A 20,378-nucleotide genomic window follows, 5' to 3' on the forward strand; every position below is an offset into this window, starting at 1 on the left:
ATCATATGAACCAGCAACCTCATTATGTGAAGGTGACCATCTCTGCTGCTGCACTGGAGGTTTGCCTGACCACCCCTGAGAGGCAGAGCACAGGCATTGTGCTCGGGCAAGGTCACAGCTTCTTGACCAGGCTGGTGCTTTGTGGATGAAGCACATGAGAGGACTTGCAGCAGGTTCACCAGATGTGTCACAGCTGCTTTTGCTGTTTCTGCAGAAGACAGTTATTGATACCAGATGTGTGGCATGTGTGTTGGAAGCACGTGCATGTCATACAATACTAGGTGTAGTTTATGTTGTATATAACTGTTTGTGAGGGACGGGTTGGCTCTAATGTACATTCTTGCCACCCTGCAAATCCTGGAATGTAAATAAATTTAGCTCTTAGCTTTTCAAACTTTTTTTAAAAGTTCTCGGGCCAAAAAGTCCTCTAATGGCAACTGCCCTGCTGATTTTCAGGAGTCAGTTTGATTGAAAGAAACTGTAGGAGGTCTGAAGGCAATGTGAAAGGTGTGTTTTTCAAATGCTCTGTTTAGCAGATGATAATGACAGCCTGTAGTCTATCAGCTATTTCCTCAGGGGTTCGTTGTTTTCTTTTTCACAACTGAAGTAGTAGTTTTTCTGTACCAGAACAGATCTGGCTATATTAAGGTGCCTATGTGGTTGTTGGTAGCAACTAATACACTGCCTGTGAATCTGACAAGTTCAAATGAAAGCACATGATGAACCAAAATAATAATTTTTAAATGATTTTTTTGTTTCTTGTGAGGCTTGAATTTATGGAGTGGAAGGCTTTCTCTGAGTGCATTGGTGGTGTTATGTTTTAAAAGGTTATGTTTTTATAGGCTAAGAGGTCATTTCAAACTTTTATTTTCAGTAAGCTCTAAGTTATCTTTCCCCAACCTGTGTGTGTGTGTTGGAATTAGATGATCTTTAAGGTCCCTTCCAACCCAAACCATTATAAATATTCTTTTAATTTTTAATTGCCGCAGGAGTTCTTTTTTTTTTTTTTTTTTTTTTTTTTTTTTTTCCAATCCTACCCCAGGTACAATTCTGAGGTATTTCAACTAGGTTTTATGTTTTATGACTTTTTTTCTGACTAACTGAAGTATACTTTCATGTTTATATTTTCTGGATGTTATTTTCACTATTGAATGATAACTGTGATCAAAGGTTGTTTCAGACAGGCAATATCTTCATTCCAAGCAAAGTTACCCTAACTTTAAAAATAATGCAAAGCCTACTCGGGCTTTGCAGCAATCTCAACATAACAAATAACTTGGTTTAGTATTAATTTTACATTTGTGTACCTTATCATTAGATTGTGACTGTTCAGATCTTAGAATATATTTTTATCTACAGGGGTGATTATAGGTTGCACTGTATGAAGAAGCAGTTGTGGTGTGAAGAGGCAGTGATAAACCAAGGCAATTTAAAGAAAACCTGTACTCAGACACATAGATAAACTTTAAATAATTCACATAAATTCACAAATGTTTTCTTTTTTATTCCCTACCAAATGTTGGTGACATGTCTTTAGATGACTCCCAAGCTCATACTTTACATTGTTCCAAAGAACTGCTGGAGAAACTTCAGAAAGGGAGCATTTGTCTAAGCTGTGATTGATTACCAGGTAAGAACCATAATAAAGAACTCATCAGTAGCGTTAACATGCTCAGAAGAGCTGAAAGAAACAGAGGCATTAGGCTTTGTTAGTTATGGCTGTAATTATTAAAGGTAATTTTGATGCCCTGTGGGAAACCCTTGAGTGTATTGTGGTGGTCTAGATTGAGTATTTGCCGACTTATAAAGCTGCACTGAGCAACCAGGAAAAAGGAGAGGAAGAGCAGCATTGGTACTTCCTGCACTTACCAATCACAACTTGTGTTCTGCCAGGACAGCCATATAGCTGATTAAAAAAACCCAACGTACCGTAGGCCATAAAGGACGGTCCCATCTGGATGGAGTCGAATCATTCGGTTTTTCACTGTCACCCCATGGACAAATGACTTCTTGTCGTTTTGGAAATATGTGTCCGGCACCCAGAGCTGGTCAGCCACTCTGTTGTCCAGAGTTAGGTTCAAAGGTATTCCAGAGTAAGAGAGTCTTTTATCCCTCCAAGACTGCTGGAAGTACATCGTCAGGGTGTAGTCCTAGGGAAGAAATAAGAATTTGTATTTTGCATACCGATTAACTGAACAGAAATTTATTTTTAGGTAACTCTCAGTAATTGAGTATTAGTAGCAATAGAAAGTTTAAGGATTAAGATGTCATTGACCATGATTGTAAGTCTTGGCCTGTTCATGTTACTGTCAAACTTCACACTGCTCACTGATGGCAGTGGCTGTCAAAGGCTTTTAAAACCTCTTGAGCCAAAGGGTACACATGGTACATTTGGGTCTCCAGTCTGTGGATTACACTTGCACGTTTTCTGATAGTGTTTTTTTTTTTGTTTGTTTGTTTGTTTTTTTTTGTTTTTGTTTTTTTTTTTTTTTAATGTGAAAAGAGCAGGGTTTAGCTCACCTCAGCCAAATAGCATTGCATACCATTGAGGACATTCTTTTAATATTCTCTCCCTTCATACTGAGAGGTTCCCTGACAATCTAGAAAGGCCAGCAGTGGCCAGTAGTCCCTAGACCTCCTGAGGAAGAGAAAATATGACCTCAGGAAGTATAAGGGACAACTTTACATTCTGCATATGTTGGAGCTGCCAGATGTTATGATCTTAGATAGATGGGCACATCTCACCTCAGCCCAGGGAACGTGGTGCTTTCTGTCCTTGGCAATCAGATATTACCGCACAGAAAATGAACACCTTTTCTTGACTATCATGCTGTGTAGCTTAGCTGAAATATCATTTATGCAGTTCTCCAGCTTTTACTTAGTCTGAAAATAAATTGTTCTAAAATGCTTCTGGTCTGATTTACTACTTCATGTCTGTCTTTCTGGGAATTTGGTGATTTTTAAAGTGGAAAAGCCCATGTACTCTGTAGCTGATGGAGTTCTTAAAAGATGACTGGAACAGCAGTATGTGGACTACTAGTTTTCCTCATCTCCTCCCCCAGCCCCCTTTTCAAGTGGCAGGTTGTTTTGTCACGCATTTTTTTTTTCAGTAGAAGAGCAGCAAAATTATAGATATTATTGAAAAAAATGGTCAGGGGTAATGCTTTCTTTTGTGAGAAAAAACCTTACCTCTGTCATCCTCACAAATCCTAGCCTAGATTCTAATTTTTGAAGAAATAACATAAAAGCTGTCTGATGTGTTTTGCCCTCTTCATCCTCAGTGGCTCCTTAAGACTATCGTTGCCGTGAAATTAAAGCAGAGTTGTTACCTTTCAAAAAGACTTTCTGCCTGAAATGTTGCATCTAGCAGAACTATGAACTATAGACTTATCAGCAAAATAAGTTAATGAAAATATTGTTCTTGCTTGCCCTGGGCCTGCAGTAGTTGTTTTGTATGAGGGAAATGCCATGGCTTGATGATCAGTGGTGATATACAATAGGGCAATCACATCCGTTCTGTGCACCGATTTGCAAGGATTTCATAGATATGCCCTTTTCCAGGCCTGCAACACGATGGTTGCCCATGACAGAGCCAAGGAGTGGGATGCCAAAGGCATAAGGTTTTTTCCCTGGCCTAGGTAACTAGGAGGATGTCAGGACAGCTGCTTCTGCTTTACAGGCCGCGCTGGTCAAGCCTGGAACTACAAAGTAATGCAGTGGGATGTGTGCTGTGCTCTGCTGAATAAGTGATTTATAATTTAAATAGTGGTATGGAGAAGGATGAACCCCAAGGAGGCAAGTTTTTGAATGAAGAATTTGAATAGACTTAGGTTAGAAGCAGACACTTAGAGAAGTTAAATCCCTGCCCTTTGTTCCTCATGCATATGCAGACCCAGAGACTAGACGGTAATTAGATGAGGAAAAAATAAATTTTTATTTAAAAAATTGCTATTCTGGTGCAGTTCTCATACAGTGTATCTGTTTTCCAGCTTGTTCTATTTCAAGCAACTTTAGGTAGAAAATCTCACACACATGGCTGATACAAGTTAAATCCGCAGTGATCAGTGCTTCACTTGGTATCCTCCACATCATCTGCCTGATTCAGCAGAGCCTGTGCAGTCTCCAGCACAGATGGAATAGAAATTCCAATTATACATAATTATCTTTTTTTCCTTCCTGCTTTTCTTTATATTTTCACTAAGTTTAAAGCTGCTTTTGTAGAACTGTCCTGCTGTCCTGGAAAAAAGCTAACAATTGAGAGTGGTCCCTAGGTGGTGGCTCTCAAAGCTCAACCAAGAAAGAAAAATAGCCAAGATAAGCTACAAGAGATCTTAAGGGATGCGATCAAGTGGGGAAAAAAAAAAAAAAAAATTGTCTCTTAGCTATGGGTACTAGAAGAATACGAGTTGCTATTTTTAGCATTGTAGTCTGCTTTAGAAATCTTATTTCATCCAGCTGTGCTATATACAGAATACTGCTGTTGGTAACACTATGGTAGTGAGTATGATACTCTGCCCTGCAATTGTGCTATACTATGTAGAAGTATGTGGAAAACTAACAAGTGTTAATGGGGAAAAATAAATCTGAGCTTCATCCTAAAGCAATCTCAGTGTATCTTAACTCAGGAAGAATATCTATTTCTTTCCATTCCCCAGAATGTGGGGTGTTACTCATTCAGTCTTTTAATGAGGAAAATGAAGAGTTATATACCATGATTGTGAGAGTACCTGTTATTGTAAGTTCTTATTTTTAAAAGCATAGTTAAAGGATATTTTAATAAGCAAATTATATCTAAACTATAATAACCCAAATTATATGGTCATATATTTTCTTATTTTTTTAAATGGAATATAGCCTTACCTTTCTCATATTTCATCAGTGAAGAATGAAATGCCAGCAAACCATACGGCTAGCCAGATCTTGGAGGTTTCTGTATTATTTTTTATATTTTACAGTGATCCAAGTGAAGTGAGGATTTAATGACTACTTGCCTTCTACCCTGTAAAATTTGCTGGGGGTTTTGTGGCTTCAAGTTCTACAGTGTATGAGTAATTTCTGAATCTTTCATATCTACAGTGGTAATTGGCTGCAGAATTTCTTTAGCTTTTTATGACTGCTTCCCAAGATCTCAGGCATCAGTCTAGCTATGAAAATAAATCAAGACTATGTTTAACTTTTCTATTTAAGAATTTCTAATGATGAGTTAAAAAAGCAGGGCCCAATGTAAAAATAAAAAAGAGAATCTGTTTCTGCAGATAACCGTTCTTTTAAAAGCTTTGTTTTAAAAAATATTTCACTTTTTTTTAAAGAAGCACACTAAATATTTTTTGCCCAACTTTTTTTTTCAGTAGATTTAATTGAGCTGTCTGTGCTTTCCACAAGTGCCTCCCTGCTTTTTCAGCGCATAGTCAACCTTCCTAGCAGTAAATGTCTGAGCACCAATGATAAAGTTGTTTTGATGTGTATTGATTTTTTTTTTTTTCTCCTTTCATGTGATGAATTCTGATTTGTTAGAATGAGTGGGGGGTTTTCTTAGTAATTGTGCAAATTTCTTATTTCTTTGTATCAAACTGGAAATGTGACAGTGTATAGATGTGTACTATAACATAAGTCAATCTGTGTATCAATCTGTTTTAATAAGGTGCATTAGGTTGCTAAGACAACTACATGCTTGTCCTAGGTAAGGGAGATTCTGTGAAAATGTGAGTAAGAGAAACTAGCCTATTTTACTCAAAATGGGAAATTATTTCTTAATCTGAATTTAAGCAGCCTCATAAATAAATATTGGTACCAAGCTTCACAGTTCACTTGGGTAATATAAATTTCTTGTAGTAAAGACAATGAATGGACCACTGATGCATATTGCACTTGAAGTGAGAAGAACAATTTATAGCTCCAGTAAGTAATAGGCTGGGGAGTTCCCATACAGTACTACATTTTCATTCTATTTCTATTTTTTTTGGTTCCCTAATCTTTTTTGTGCAATATGTACAGATAATGTAAGGGCAATAATGGAATTTTTCTTTCCTGTTAAACCTTTGTAGCTCTCTGAAAGCAATAGAGATGAATTAAAATAGCTAGATAATTTGGACTTGGTAATTTCCACTGTGTGGTTTACCAGTTCAGCACAGCAGAATATAATGTGGAATACATTGTTATATTACAATCTAACCTTCTGGGAGACACAGAACTGGTACTTTACCATGCTTATCAGTTGAATTATGGACTCTGGAAACTTCTGTTTTATTGGCGGTTGCTTCATCTTTCATAAATTCCAGATATATGTGTTTTAAGGGGAAAACAAGGAATCTTTTAACTTGCAGTGCTCAGCTTTGTGATCTAAAAGACCTTTTGTATTTTTCTTCTTTCCAAGGTGGCCGCCTCAATCTAAGTTATTTTAGCATTTCATGCATTGAAAAACAGCTTAGCACATTGTGATATATTTATGTAATAACTGAATATCAAAGCGCACTCCAAAAGTCTTACCAGCTAAAAATTAGCAATGTGGATGCAGTTCCTAGTCTTTCGTTTACTAACTTTTGCTATCTTGTGAATATTTAGCTGTTATAGATCAATTCAATATCAAATGCTAGATCTCTAGGTGGGTTTGCACATGAAGGCACTATGCAGCAAAACACATCAATGTCATACTTTCAACAGATAACAGTGTATATTGATAGTTGTGGGATGCGTACAGTACACTCAAACGATCTTAAATTTACATTTTATCCTTGGGAACCATCCAATAATCAAATATCTAACAGCATCACAGAAAATGAGATGCAATGCAATTCAAATATAGTGTAACTTAATCAAGACAAACATAACTGAAATTGCAATTTAAAATTAAATATGAAGTGATGATCGTATTGACTGCAATAAGGTCATAAATGTAGAACAGCAATATATGTAAATCCTGCTGTGACTGCAAGCTGTTATTAATTGGGAAAGATTATTTTCTGTATTTATCTTATACTAACAAGAATGGGAAGGGCAGAGTTTTGAGACAATGTTAAGTGCTGAATTTGCAAGTTGTAAAAAAGCACACTCATTCATAAGTTGTAAGCATGCTAATGCATCAGAAGTAGCTGTTAGTGTTTGTTTAGCAATAGTTAGCTGTCTTATCTTGGAACTCCTATGAAGATCTATACCCTCACATGACAAAGAGATACTTTAAGATAAGAGAATGAAAATGGTGATGTAGTTTTTGGGTGTGGGGTGGTTTTTGTGCGTGTGTGTGTTTTTTTTTTTTTTTTCTTGTTTTTTTTTGGTTGTATTTTGTTTTCTTAGAAATCCGGTATAATTTCCCATTTATACTTGGTGCTGAACTCCCGATACTGCACAGAAATTAGGGAAAAACATTTTAACTGAAATTATGGAGGAATAAAATACTGGTTCTACTCATGCTCTTCTCTAAAAATGTCAGGGCAACTACATCTCTATATTAAGTCTGTAGTCCAGTTGAGCAAGGAAGCCAGGGAGTTAGGGATGTGCACACCAGTGGATCAATTGTATTTGCCTTCCTTTCTAAGGACATATTTCAGTGTTCCTTTTGGTTTTGTTTTCAGTGAAAACTGATGCAGCATATGTTATCCAGTTCCCCTCTTCAGCCCAAAGTAGTGGGAGAAGGGGGGAAGCAGCAGGTACTCAAATTATTCAGTGGCCTGGTTCACAGGAGGCTGTGGTTCTTCTGAACTACACTTCTGTCAGGGGAAACAAGATAGGAAGCTCCATTGACTCCAGGACAATAGAGTAAAAGCCTTCTATTTTTCTGAGAGAAGCTCTTTGGTTTTTTAACAGGATCAGAATTTTCCCACGGCAAGCTTAACTTTCGCCAAAATGAAGTTTTCTGGAAGGAAATTGCAAATCATTTGTAGATTTGAGATTTGTGTAGGAGAAAAAGTTGTGCAAGGTATTGTTATTTTGTTTGATCCAGTTGGTAGCTCTAGTTGCTAGTGAAGTGCCTTTCATTTTTGATTTACAAATGTGCTGACAATTCTCCAGAGAAATGTTTCATAAACCTTGTTGGCATTTATAACTTCACAATTAAATTAAGTATGTGGCATCACAGCTGTGTCTTACAGAAAGAAGTAGAGATCTGGCAGGAGTCCGCATAGCTGTAATGATGACGGCCTTTATTGCTCAAAGCACAGCCAGGAACAAGATTAGACTCATTATAAGAATAGCATGCTGGAAATGAAGGCGCTCATCATTACTGCATTGGGATCCAATATTACTCTTTGCTTTCAGGGTAGAAGTCCCCTTAACTGCAATGGGATTAGAATTACATAAAATGTCTTCAATCATTGCTGAAAAAGCAAACCAAAAGGCAAAAAGTTTCTCAGTTACAACAGCAGACTATGTATTTTGTTGCATTTTGTTCAGTGTTTTAGTAATAATAATTAGCAGAAGTATTTATTACTGCTTCTGGCATTTAAATAGATTGTTATGATAGTTGTGTTCCACTGGTTTGGCAGTAATTAACATAGAGGATGGTAAAATCCCAGTTTTATCTTATGTGTTCTACTTTGCCTCATGGGGAGAAGAAGAGTAAGGACTTCTGTACTTTGGATAAATATCCCATCGCCTTGCCCTCTGCTTTTTTTCTCTTATTTGAGCTGTGCTAACCTGGGAGGCCTGAATGTGCCACTTGTTCTTTGTATAGGAAGAAAAGAGATGAAGTTACTAAATACTAATATGAATTGCTTTTGGTTAGGAGTGGGCTTTGCTAAACTTGGCAGGAAAGTAATGTAGCAGGTAAGGTAGTCTTAACAGATATGTTGTTGTTATCCTCACTGCATGATGGAAGCTTCTTTAAGAAAGATTAAAAATCACTATAGGATTCCCAGCTGCACTTCAAACTTCCAGCCACATAACCCACTGTTTGGGGTAGCAATGAGATACACCGGTATAATGTTGTTCACAGCACAAATTAATACTATATCTGTCTTAAGTGGCTGTGCTAATTGCTGACAGAAGAATCAGATGATGCCTGTGGTATGATTTACATTCCCTCAATGAAACACTTTTAGTACCTGTAGGAAACAAGTAATGATATCTATTCCCATGCTATTTTATTTTGCTTTAGAAGATGGTAACCTTCTCTATTTAGAGGGTAATAACGCCATAAAGGTGCTTCAGGGGAGGGAAAAATATGGCCCAGGACATATATGTACTTAAGTAAGGTGGCATTGTAATGAATGCTGGAGTAAACAACTACAAGTGTTCTGGCATATAGGGTACCTGTATTCAATGTGTGCATATATTTTTACAGACAACAAATAACAGTGCCCTTTATATTTTGGCTCCAGTAAGAGCACCCAGGGTTGAATAAAGAACAATTGAAGGGAAAACAAAGGAGCAGAGAAGCTTCTTCCTGGCAAGTAACCCACGGACCAACATGTTATTCCATGTACAGATACATCTTTTAAAAGCAAATATAGACAGCAGTAAGATACAAACATATTTTCTCTTAGGCATTTCTCTCTGTGAGGCAGCTGAAAGCAAGTTTTTGCCAAAAAAAACCAACCAAACCCAACTTATCCAGGTGGTCCATACCTGGATGTCTGTATCTGAGGTGTCCAGTTAGTGTTCAAGTCCAGGTGTCAGCAACTATAGGGCAAAGGTGTTTTAGGTATTATATGCTGCTTTGTGCTGAAGTTGAGGAAGTTCTAGGATTCCTGTGTGAGTTGTGCAAAAACTTGTCCATATGCAGGCATAAAACGGAATGGTGGGATGATACTTGAGGAATGTGACATTGTGCCCAAGTAGTGCTGTCCTCTCTGCAAAGCAGGTGGAGCAAGCACTCCAAGGAAAAGAAATGTCCAGCTTTAACTTCTGTTCCAAAGCATTTCAGCCAGCTTGGACTGGAAGCACCATTACACAGGAGTGGGGCTGGGCATTTGGGAGGAAACTGTACTTCACTGGTTCTTGTGTGGACTACGTGGAGATGGCTCCTTTCTGACTGGGGGACTGAATCCTAAAGAGGTGGGCACAGATCATCTCTGAGGGTCTACAACACGGAATGTGATGTGAGGAGTAAAGCAAACTAAGAAAAGGATAGATTGGAAGGATGGAGCACTTTTAAAGTTCCTGTAAAGGCAAAGCACTATGGAAGAGTGGAGAATTAATTAAACCACACTTCCTTTGCTACCTATAGGCAAGATAATTGGAAAGCAGCTTTTTTTCTAACAAAAATTGTTTCTGAAGCACTTGATGGTTTTTTTTTTGGTTTTTTTTTTTTTTTTGTTGTTGTTGTTGTAATTTCCATCTAGCTCAGCAGGGCTGAACTATGAGACCATTACTAAATGCACTGAATGTCTAAGGAGGATGACACAGTGCTAAGAGCTCAGAAGAATTCCTTGTGGTGTCAATGCACAGTGCTGCAGGCAAAGCTGAACTGATTGCTAGCTTAGGAGCAGATGGGAGAGGTTTGCTGAATTTTGTCTTGAACGCTAATGTATAAGTGATAACAGTACCAGAAATCTTATAAGCACTGGACAGAAAGTTGAAGAGAACACAAGCACAATAATGTCAGCAATGTAAAAAATGAATTAGAGTCACAGGACAAGCTAGCTGAGTGTGTACGGTAAAAGAAAAACCCCTACAACCCTTAAGCACAGCACAGAGTTATGTTAAGCAAAGCTTATGAGTTAGAAATTAGTAGTGAAGACAAACCATGGACAGACTCCTTGGCTCCAGAAGATGCTGAACAATGTAGGAGGGAAGTTACATATATATAATATGAGGTTGGACTAACATTGTAACAAGAGCTACTGATTTTTTTTTTTTTTAATGCCTTAACATATATATGTATGTAACATTTTTACCAATATACTTCTATACAGACTAGGTATGAGTTACTTCAAGCAGTTGTAGGCTGCCATGAGGTCTCCCTCTGTCTCTTTGCCAGACTAAGCAAGGCAATCTCCTCTGTCTCTCCTGATAGGTTATGTGCTCTGGGCCCTGGCCATGTTGATTGCTTTCCACTGGACCCTTTCCAGTTTCTCAGTATCCTCCCTGAAGCAGGGGAGGAAAGAAATGGGGAACACTGTTGCAAGTGCAGCCTTGCCATTACAAAATACAGGAGGGTAATGACTTCCCTCTGTGCTGACCGCACCCCTGCCAGTGAAGCTTAGTATGAAGTTCACATATGATGAGAGTGCACTTTGCTTGTATTCAGCTGCTGCTTAAACAGTTTCCAACCTGCTCAAGAGGCTGACCTCTGTGATTCTTGCTGAACTCTGACTTTCCTGTTAGCTCAATCCTCTATTAAGGTCACTTGAAATGAAGGTCTGCCCTTGATTGTGTCAGCCACTCTCCCTGATGCAGACTCATCCATATACTTGCTAAGGATGCACTCTGTGCCACTTATGAAGATGTGAAGAGTGTTGGCTCTAGTGCTGATTGTTTTGCTTGTTGCTGGCTGCCATCTTGACCTCAAACCATTAATCACTGTATTTTGAGCCCTTGGCAGTCCAGCTAGCTAATTTTCAACCCATCTAACAGCCCGCTTGCCCAGCATGTCATTCCTCAGCTTTCAAATATGAATGTCTTGGGAAATGTCAAAAGCATGACTAAAATCAAGTTACATCCATTGTTCTCCTCATCCATGGAGACAGCCTCCACATTGTAGGGGGCAGTCAGATTGATCAGGTATGATTTGCCTGTGGTAGATCTGCAGTGACAATTTTAATTACCATAGAATCATTTAGGTTGGAAAAGACCTTTAAGACTGAGTCCAACCATCAACCTAACAGTGCCAAGTCCACTACTATGCCATGTCCCTAAGCACCACATCCATATGTCTTTTAAATACTTCCAGGAATGGCGACTCTACCACTTCCCCGGGCAGCTTGTTTCAATGCTTGATAATCTTTCCAGTGAAGACATTTTTCCTAATATCCAATCAAAATCTCCTCTGGTTCAACTTGAGGCCATTTCTTCTCATCCTATCACTTGTATCTGGGAAAAGAGACTGACACCCACCTTGCTGCCCAACCTCCTTTCAGGTAGTTGCAGAGAGTGATAAGGTCCCCCCTCAGCTTCCTCGTCTCTAGACTAAACAATCCCATTTCCCTTAGCTGCTCCTCATAAGACGTGCTCTAGACCCTTCACCACCTTCGCTGCCCTTCTCTCTGGGCACATTCCAGCACCTCAAAGTCTTTCTTGCAGTGAGGGGCCCAAAACTGGACACAGGATTTGAGTTGTGGCCTCACCAGTGCCGAGTACAGAGGGACAATCCCATTCCCAGTCCTACTGGCCACATTATCTCTGATACAAACCAGGATGCTTTTGGCCTTCTTGGCCACCTGGACACACTGCTGACTCATACTCAGTCAGCTGTCAACAAACACACCTCAGGTCCTCTTCTGCCAGGCAGCTTTCCAGCCGCTCTTCCCCAAGCCTGTAGCATTGCATGGAATTGTTGTGACCCCAAGTGCAGGACCTTCATCTTGCTGAACTTCATAAAGTTGGTCTTGGCCCATTTATCCAGCCTGTCCAGATCCCTCTGTAGAGCCTTCCTTTCCTCAAACAGATCAACGCTTCTGCTCAACTTGGTGTTGTCTGCAAACTTACTGAGGGTGCACTCCCCTATTCCAGACCATTAATAAAGACATTAAACAGAATTGGCCCCAATGCTGAGGCCAGGGGAACACCACTTGTGACTGGCCATTAACTGGATTTAACTCCATTCACCACAGCTCTTTGGGTTTGGCCATCCAGCCAGTTTTTTATCCATCAAAGAGTAGACCCATCCAAACTGTGAGCACCCAGCTTCCCCAGGAGAATGCTGTGGGAAATGGTGTCAAAAGCTTTACTGAAGTCCAGGAAAACAACTACAGCCTTTCCCTCATCCACTAAGTGGGCCACCTTGTCATAAAAGGAGATCAGGTTAGTCAGGCAGGATCTACCTTTCATAAACCGATGCCGACTGGGCCTGATTACCTGGTTGTCCTGTACGTGCTGCTCCTGTTGCTTTAAGATTTCCTTCTGGAAGAATGTCTAGCCTTCTTGGACTCCTTTGTCTTTCAAGATTGTCTCCCTACCACTTTATCCTGCATATGCTTTGAAACAGATTACAGAGGGATGTGTTCCATGATTTCTCTAGGGACTGAGGTGAGGCTTAGAGCTCCCTGGGCCCTCCTTATTGCCTCTCTTAGAGATGGGTATAATATTTGTTTTCTTTCCTATCATCAGAGACCTGCCTGCTAACACACATTTTTCACAAAGGTAGGCAGCAGTCTTGAAATTATATCTGTCAACTCCTAAGTACCTTTTGACCCTTGTTGTCCCTCACCTTCTTCTTCCAATTAATGTACCTACAAAAGCGTTTCTTGATACCCTGTCTCTTTGTACTTCCAGATCTACCTGTGCTTTGTGGCAATACTTTTGTGCTTCACAGAAGCAAAGCAAAGAATCATTTAGGTTGTAAGGGACTTCTTGAGATTGAGAAAGAACTTGTCCAAGACATGGAAGTCAGATGTAGCTTTAGCTGCAATCCTGAAAGTCAGGGCCATGGTCCTGCTTTTTACCCTCTTCCCTCCTCTCAGGATCCTGAACTCTGCCATCTCACAGTCGGTGCAGCTAAGGCTGCCTCTGACTTACATCTCAGACAAGTTCTTCCCTCTTGTAACTATGAGGTCCAGCAGACCACATAAGCTTCTCAGCTACCTGTGCCAGGAAGTTGCCATCAATGTATTCAATAAGTCTCCTAGATTACCTGAGCCCTTCTGTATCATCCTTCTGGCAGGTATCAGGGTGGGTAGTCTCTCATGAGGACCAGGACCTGTGAACATAAGGCTTCTTCCAGTTGTTGGAAGAAAGGGTCATCTACATTGTCTTCCTGGTCGGGAGGTCTGTAGTAGATACCTACTACAACAGCATGCCTGTTGGTCTGGCTGTTAATCTTGACCCATAAACTCTTGGCTGACCCCTGACCCATCCCAAGGCAGAGCTCCATGCATTTGAGCTGCTTTCTCATAGAGAAGGCAACTCTTTCTCCTCACCTTCTGAGCCTGTTCAACAACAAATAATTGGTTTGTGGTTGGTTGTTGGTTTTCTTGCAAGTTCTGTTGCCTTGTTTCCTTCTCCTGTACACTTCATCAAGAAGCTCCTGTCTTAGCCAGGCAGGCTTTCTGCTGAAATTCTGGCTCTCCTGCGTAATATGGTGGATTGTTCCTAGTTTTCTTTAAAATTCAGCCTCCACCTTTTCTGCTTGATGACTGCGTGCTGGGGAATATTACTTAACAATTACACAAACAAGCCAAATTCTATTGTTGAAAAGCCCAGGGTCCTAACTCCACTGCTCATCTTCCCAGCTGTCCTCCAGGTCCTGAACTCTGTCATCTTGTGGTCACTGAAAACGAAGTGTACTGTAAATACTTGCTTTGCATCTGGGATGTCTCTACAAAAGGCAGCTTGAGGAAAAATCTTCCTCATGTGATTACTCATTAGCATAATTTAAATATTAAGCTGCTTACATGATAATCTAACATCATAGTTGATGAGTTTACAACACTGATGCAAATTTTCTGTGGAAAACTTGCTTTTGGCTGTTGCAGGGAATCAGTTTGCCTTTAGATGCATGCATCATTGACACTTAAATCCTCAGAGCAGAATCCAGGGTATTTTTAGAGTGTTGATAATAAAGGACCTTGTTTATTTTTATCTTACTAATGGCATAACCAATTGGATAACTAATTAAGTTGGCCAATTTAATATGATTAATCTGATTAAGACCCTACAAATTCAGTGCCATTGCCAGTTTTATGGGAATCCACATTTCGAAACATTTTATAGTATATGTAGGCATTTTAGGAGAGAAAAAAAAAACAAGCAAGAGCAAATAATAACTCATCAGTTGGCTTGAAGGCATGTGAATAATACTCTTGAGTACTGATTGGGATATGGAAGTCCAGGCTCTCTTTCCTGCAAAATATGTAACTAGGGAGAACATAGGAATAGTAATTTGGAGAACTGAGTAGCTTAGTGCAGGAAGTTGGCATTGGCACCAATACATTGAAAATCTGGGAAAGTGTGTTCTTGCAAATGAAATTATAAATAAAGCAACCCCCAAATCTGTTTTCTTTAACGCTTACGGCAATAAAACCTCTCTCTGAGACTGACATTTCAGAAGGCTTTTACCTCACTGAAGTCCAAGAAAACCACTATATCCATCCCTTCCTGTGTGCCAAGACACTTCTGAATAACTAGTCAGGAAGTGTAGGGAATTGATCCAGGTTAGAAATTAACCCTGTCAATACTATTTTGGTGTGGGTTTTTTTTACGTAGGTAGATTCCCTGGTCCTGTCCCCACCACAGCTACCCAAGCTCTGATGCTGGGGCTGGAAAGGACAGCGAGGAGCAAAGGAGGAAGGCAGGGAAACTCAGAGCAGCTGTGAAACTACAGTTCTGGAGTGCGTTTTGCAGCCCCAAAAATGAGGCAAGAAAAACTTAAGGACTTGTGAAAGATCATAGAGCACACCTACCTCTGTTCTCAACCAAGGCAAATGCCATTGCATTTTTCATGTTTGCTAGTCAGAGGAGGTCAGGATGCACCAGAATGAGTTAGCAATGTGGTTACAGCAGAGACTGGGTTTATTACGTGTGTAAAACTGTTTTACAGCTTCGGGTCAGAGTGACAGAAGCAGCTCAGATCTATTGCCAGGGCTGTGGCACCCAAGGTCTGTGGGTTGGCACCTAATGGCCTATGTGCTATCTTGCATTGGCTATGTAAGTTTATTAGTGTTTTCACAACATTAAAATACTGCAGGAGCTCAGCAGCCAGTTGGCTGTTTCAGTATTATTTAGCTCTGGATTATTAACTGGGGGGAAAAAAAGAATTCACATCCAAAATCTTTGAAAAAACAAGGAAAGCCAGTCTGACCCTTCAGCTTTTCCGTGATTTCTACAGCCTACTACTGAATGTTGAGGCACTGTTGTGAAGCTTGTCCTGCATGGTGATCTCTGAGAGGGGTGGGCTGGAAGCCTTGATGAGAGAAGTATGGTGTTGGTTTGTTGAGGTCTTTTTGTTAATTTGTTTCCCCCCCGCCCCTTTCTGAAATATTCATTTTCTTGGCCAATCCTGAGAGGCCAGCAGAAGTACACATAGCAGTGCTCTTGCACACAGCTTCACTTCTCTTGGTGCCTTTTAGGGACAGCTGTGTCAAAGAATGAAGCGTGAAGTTAAAACATCTCACAGGGACCCATACGTCATGGTCACTGACAGAAGGCATAGGTTTGGTGTGTCCTTCATTTATTGCAATTGACATGATATAGGCTAGAGGGGCTATTGAGGGCTGAGGGATGCTAAATCCACGGGCTGTTGGCCAGGCAATGTTTTCTTCTGGGGCTTTAATTTTTGGAGTCACTGCAGTGCCTTAACCATGTCAACTAAAAGTCCTCACGAGTTTTTTCCATTTAAAAACAATCAAACAGCTGCTTGTCACTGGTAAATTTTCACTGCTTTCAAATTAGACAATTTCCATCCCATAGAGGAATGGAAATTCAGTGTGTTTTCAGGAGTGAAACAAGTATTTCAAATTGTGCCTATGCATTTACTCCTAGTTCTAGAAATAAGGCTACTTCTCTGTTTCTTTTCCTTAATGAAACTGAGTAGAAAGACTCATCTTCCACTAAATCCACTTGTATTCAGCCAGAGAAGTTCTGCATGCAGCTGGCCAAACTATGTGAAGCCTAGGTCTGTGCCGCTATCGTTTAAAGCTAAAATGTATTGTTTTCCCAACTACGGCATTTTGTTGGACTGGCTTAACTTATTACAGAACCAATCAAGGGCACTGGTGGCAGAGGCATAGGAAGTGTAGACGTCCAGAAGGTTTGGCTTTTCTGAAGACAATGCTGATGAATGAGGTGGTTGTGGACATGAACGGAAACCAGTGTCAAGTGAAGCAGCATTCCTGGCAGAGGAGTAAACTATGGGACAGATGTAGCTCTTCTCCTGCCACCTACAAAGATGGTCTGTGGCAAGGAGGGGATGATAGTAAGAAACTGAACTGGGATGGGAGACTAGCTGTTTGGCAGTTTTGGTGTATGGCAGAGGTGACTGAGTCACGCCATTGTTCATGACATGAGCAAGATGGAGATGATGGGAGGTTTTTCTTGTTTGTGGTAATGGCAACGAGTCTCGGTGTTCTTCAGTATGATGAAGTGGCTCTGCCTGGTGACTTCTAATGAGAGATAAGGCTCTTACAGGTGATCAGGTAAGTGGTGCTCCAGCTCAAAGTAGGATGCAGCACCACGCCATGCAGCAACAAAAGCTTTGAAGCAATATGGCAAATGGCTTCAGTTAAGGTTCCTGATTGTATGGTGTAGATGTAGTCAAGTCTGGCTTTAGCAGGATGAACTTTTTCCATATATTGCCTATTATTTGCCATACCCAATTGCACAAAGCTTGATTAAATAGTTATAGAATCAGTGGGTTTGCATCAGTAGACAGTGAATGCTTAGAGATAAACATTCTGGCTAGTCACAGGACTTCCCAGATGGATCTGTTGTATCTGAGTGGATGTTTAGATTTTCATTTATTTATAACAGGAATGACTTTTATATGTTAGACTATAGTAATAAATTTACCAAACTACCAAATAATTTATCTTCCTGCTTGCTTTCAGCTGATTACAACATCTTTAGGTATCTCAGGATAATATGAACATCTGTTCCCTGGAGATTGTCTCTTCACAGACAATAATCATAAAGCTAATGAATGGAGTGGAGAATGGTGGTTGGGAAACAACTAGAGACATCTCTGCCTCTTGTTGCTAACTCTCACCCTAGTATTTAATTCTTTTCACCAGATTGGCTTTCTGACACACCCTACAGCAAACTTGACGGATGCAATAGTCCATTTTTTTCAGAACAGTATAGAAAATCAGGTAATAACTCTGGGACCTGAACAGCTTGCTCTAACAATGTGTGTTAGCAGATAATCAGAAATGGATAGTCCTGCCTCCTTTCCCACCCACTCTGAACCCTAGAGCACAAGACCAGAAGTGGGTCTCACTCCAGCACTCACCAGTGTTCTCAGGGAGAGATCTCCCATAGTTTTTCATAATTTGAGTGAAATCAATTACTTTCCTGACATGATTTTCAGCTTGCTATTTTTAATGAAAGTGAATTTGACACCTAATTTGCACTCATTAGAACAGGCTTAGGACAATGTGTTGTAAATAAATATTGAGAGGAATATAAATTAGAATGGTTCAGGGTAAAATAACTTCTCTGTTGTGGGTCAGAATGAAAATAACATTGTAGGGATATTATTCCACTTCTGTGTGCTAGAGGATTCTTCTATCTCTTTATGTAGTATTTGATGCTGGTCATCAGTGGAGATAAGACTTTAAATGAACCTCAAGTCTTAGGCATCATGACAGTCCTGCTGTTCTAAGGAAGCCAGATGAATGGTAATGCTTCTTAAGCCTATGTATAGAGGACAGGATGGGAGAATAACTTGGTTTTGGCTATAGCAAAACAAAATTCAGTAGGCTTAGTAAAGTATTGTATGTCTCCTGCTGTAACAGTAGCTTCCGCAGTTTTGTGACATGGATAAAACTCTTTTGATTTATGTTTCATCTCAGGGGGCATCTAAGAAAGCTTGGTCCCTGCCCAGCACTTGGTTTTCATCATATACCCTCTCCTATATCACCAATGTGATGTTTGAGAAAAGCTTATCTGTAATGGAATCTGTTAGGTGTAAGATAAGCGTTCTGTGTGGGAACAGTGTTTTAATTTCTCTTCTTTTTTGTATTTACAGGAACAATTTCAGTTCTCTAATCCTGGTTTTAGTCAGTTTTTAACTGTATTTCTTCTCAAATTCTGTATGCAAATATTGCTTATCATAAATATACTTATTTTTACTTATTTTCTACAGCATCAACGTAGGTTCAGTAGTAGGTGTCAGCTCAATGTTGCATGAACTGTTTAAATCTCTCCCCAAGCCTTTTCCTTTTCCATTTCATGGCAAGTCAAAGTCTAGCATCTGAAAGGAAATCACTATGGTTACAGCACCCAGTTCTAGCAGTGAGTCCAAGATTAAGTCTTACCGCTTGTAGCAAAATATATGTAATTGAGACACCCGCAGACATTTAGGATCATGTTTGCAAGTGTTAAAACAGACATAGACAGTTTTAGATAATTCCATTGCAACATTCTGCTTGTAAGACAGTGGTCTGCTATTATAAATATATTGCTTACATAAGAATAAGAAATGAAAGTACACAGTAATTTAAAACACAGCTCAAAGCAGTGTCAGGTTTTTACAGTCAGAAATCTGAGAATTAATCACCACCTGGTTAGAAGTCTGTTTCAACACTGTCAGCCCAAAAAATGATTTATACTTGCTTCCTCCCCAGCTGCAAATATTACCAAGACATCACTGTGGGCCATTGTCAGGCATTATGAGAGCTATGAACACTATGAAGCACCAGATTTTCAGAAACCTACAGCAGATGACTTTATGGCCCGGGTGGTTGGTATTTCCTATGTTGAAGTGTCTCACCCCAATTAGTAACTAATTTCAATCCAATTTCTTACAGATGGCAGAAAATCACTGACCTACTACAGTTCTCTCTGGTAGACAGGTATCAATCCATAAACCAGTGGACCAATTAACAACTCAAACCCGGAATCACAGAGGGAGATTTGTTGTGATGCCCAGTCATTACATAACATCAAGTGTGCAAACTGACTTTAACAGCGTGGCTTGTGTGTGCAGAGTTAGACTTGGGCTTAAATTTCTTACAGAACTGAAATTGGAACACATATCTATGCTTGATCTTCAGTTGTTTTAATCTGCTGAACCTCTGCAGGGCTGGAAACTACATTGGTTTGTACTGTGCTGCCATGATCGGTAATTCACTTAATCTTGCGCCTGATTTCACACGCCCAGTGTTCTAATTGAAATGGAAGTTGTTTAGAGGAACGTAGGTGCTTGAGTGCTGTTAGAGCAGTACTGGGGGCTCTGCCTAGGTTCAAGCCTCATGGGAAAACCTGAACAAGTAATTCTTTTATGCTGGCAAATGTCTCTCTGGGCTGTGGCTCAGGCATAGGAGTTAATCTGGATGGGGAATGTCTAATCTGGACCATTCTATATTTCAGGTCAATACATGATTGTACAGGGTTGTCTTTATGCTTAATGGATGGAAAAAGAAGGCTTAGAGTTACCCAAGAACTGAATTACAAACATGAGTACAGTAACTCATGCAGACTAAGTGACTGTATCATAAAATGTAACAATGTGTGCTTTTTAATTGCATTCTCAGAATGGTACCACTTGCTCTTCTTGAAGGGCTCATTATCCTATAGTATCTATTTTTTAGATTTTTTTTTTTCTTAATGAAATGGAGAACCAATTAGAATTT

At 39.8% G+C, this 20,378-nt stretch overlaps 1 protein-coding gene across 6 annotated transcripts in view; it reads right to left on the reverse strand.

Moving 5' to 3' along the window:
- The window catches only part of GABRB1 (gamma-aminobutyric acid type A receptor subunit beta1), a 136,754-nt gene that overhangs the window by 63,557 nt on the left and 52,819 nt on the right, over nt 1-20,378 (reverse strand). For all 6 annotated transcript variants that reach the window (XR_006167040.1, XR_006167039.1, XR_006167038.1 and 3 more), the window contains exon 4: nt 1,930-2,150. Coding sequence is in view for 3 of the 6 variants with exons in the window: in XM_042808270.1 (XP_042664204.1) it covers nt 1,930-2,150 (221 nt within the window). In the remaining 3 variants the exon portion in view is untranslated. The remainder of the gene's footprint in view (nt 1-1,929; nt 2,151-20,378) is intronic.

The sequence above is a fragment of the Tyto alba genome, unplaced genomic scaffold, assembly GCF_018691265.1.
Source record: "Tyto alba isolate M040663 unplaced genomic scaffold, T.alba_DEE_v4.0 Super-Scaffold_6, whole genome shotgun sequence".
Lineage (NCBI taxonomy): Eukaryota > Metazoa > Chordata > Aves > Strigiformes > Tytonidae > Tyto > Tyto alba.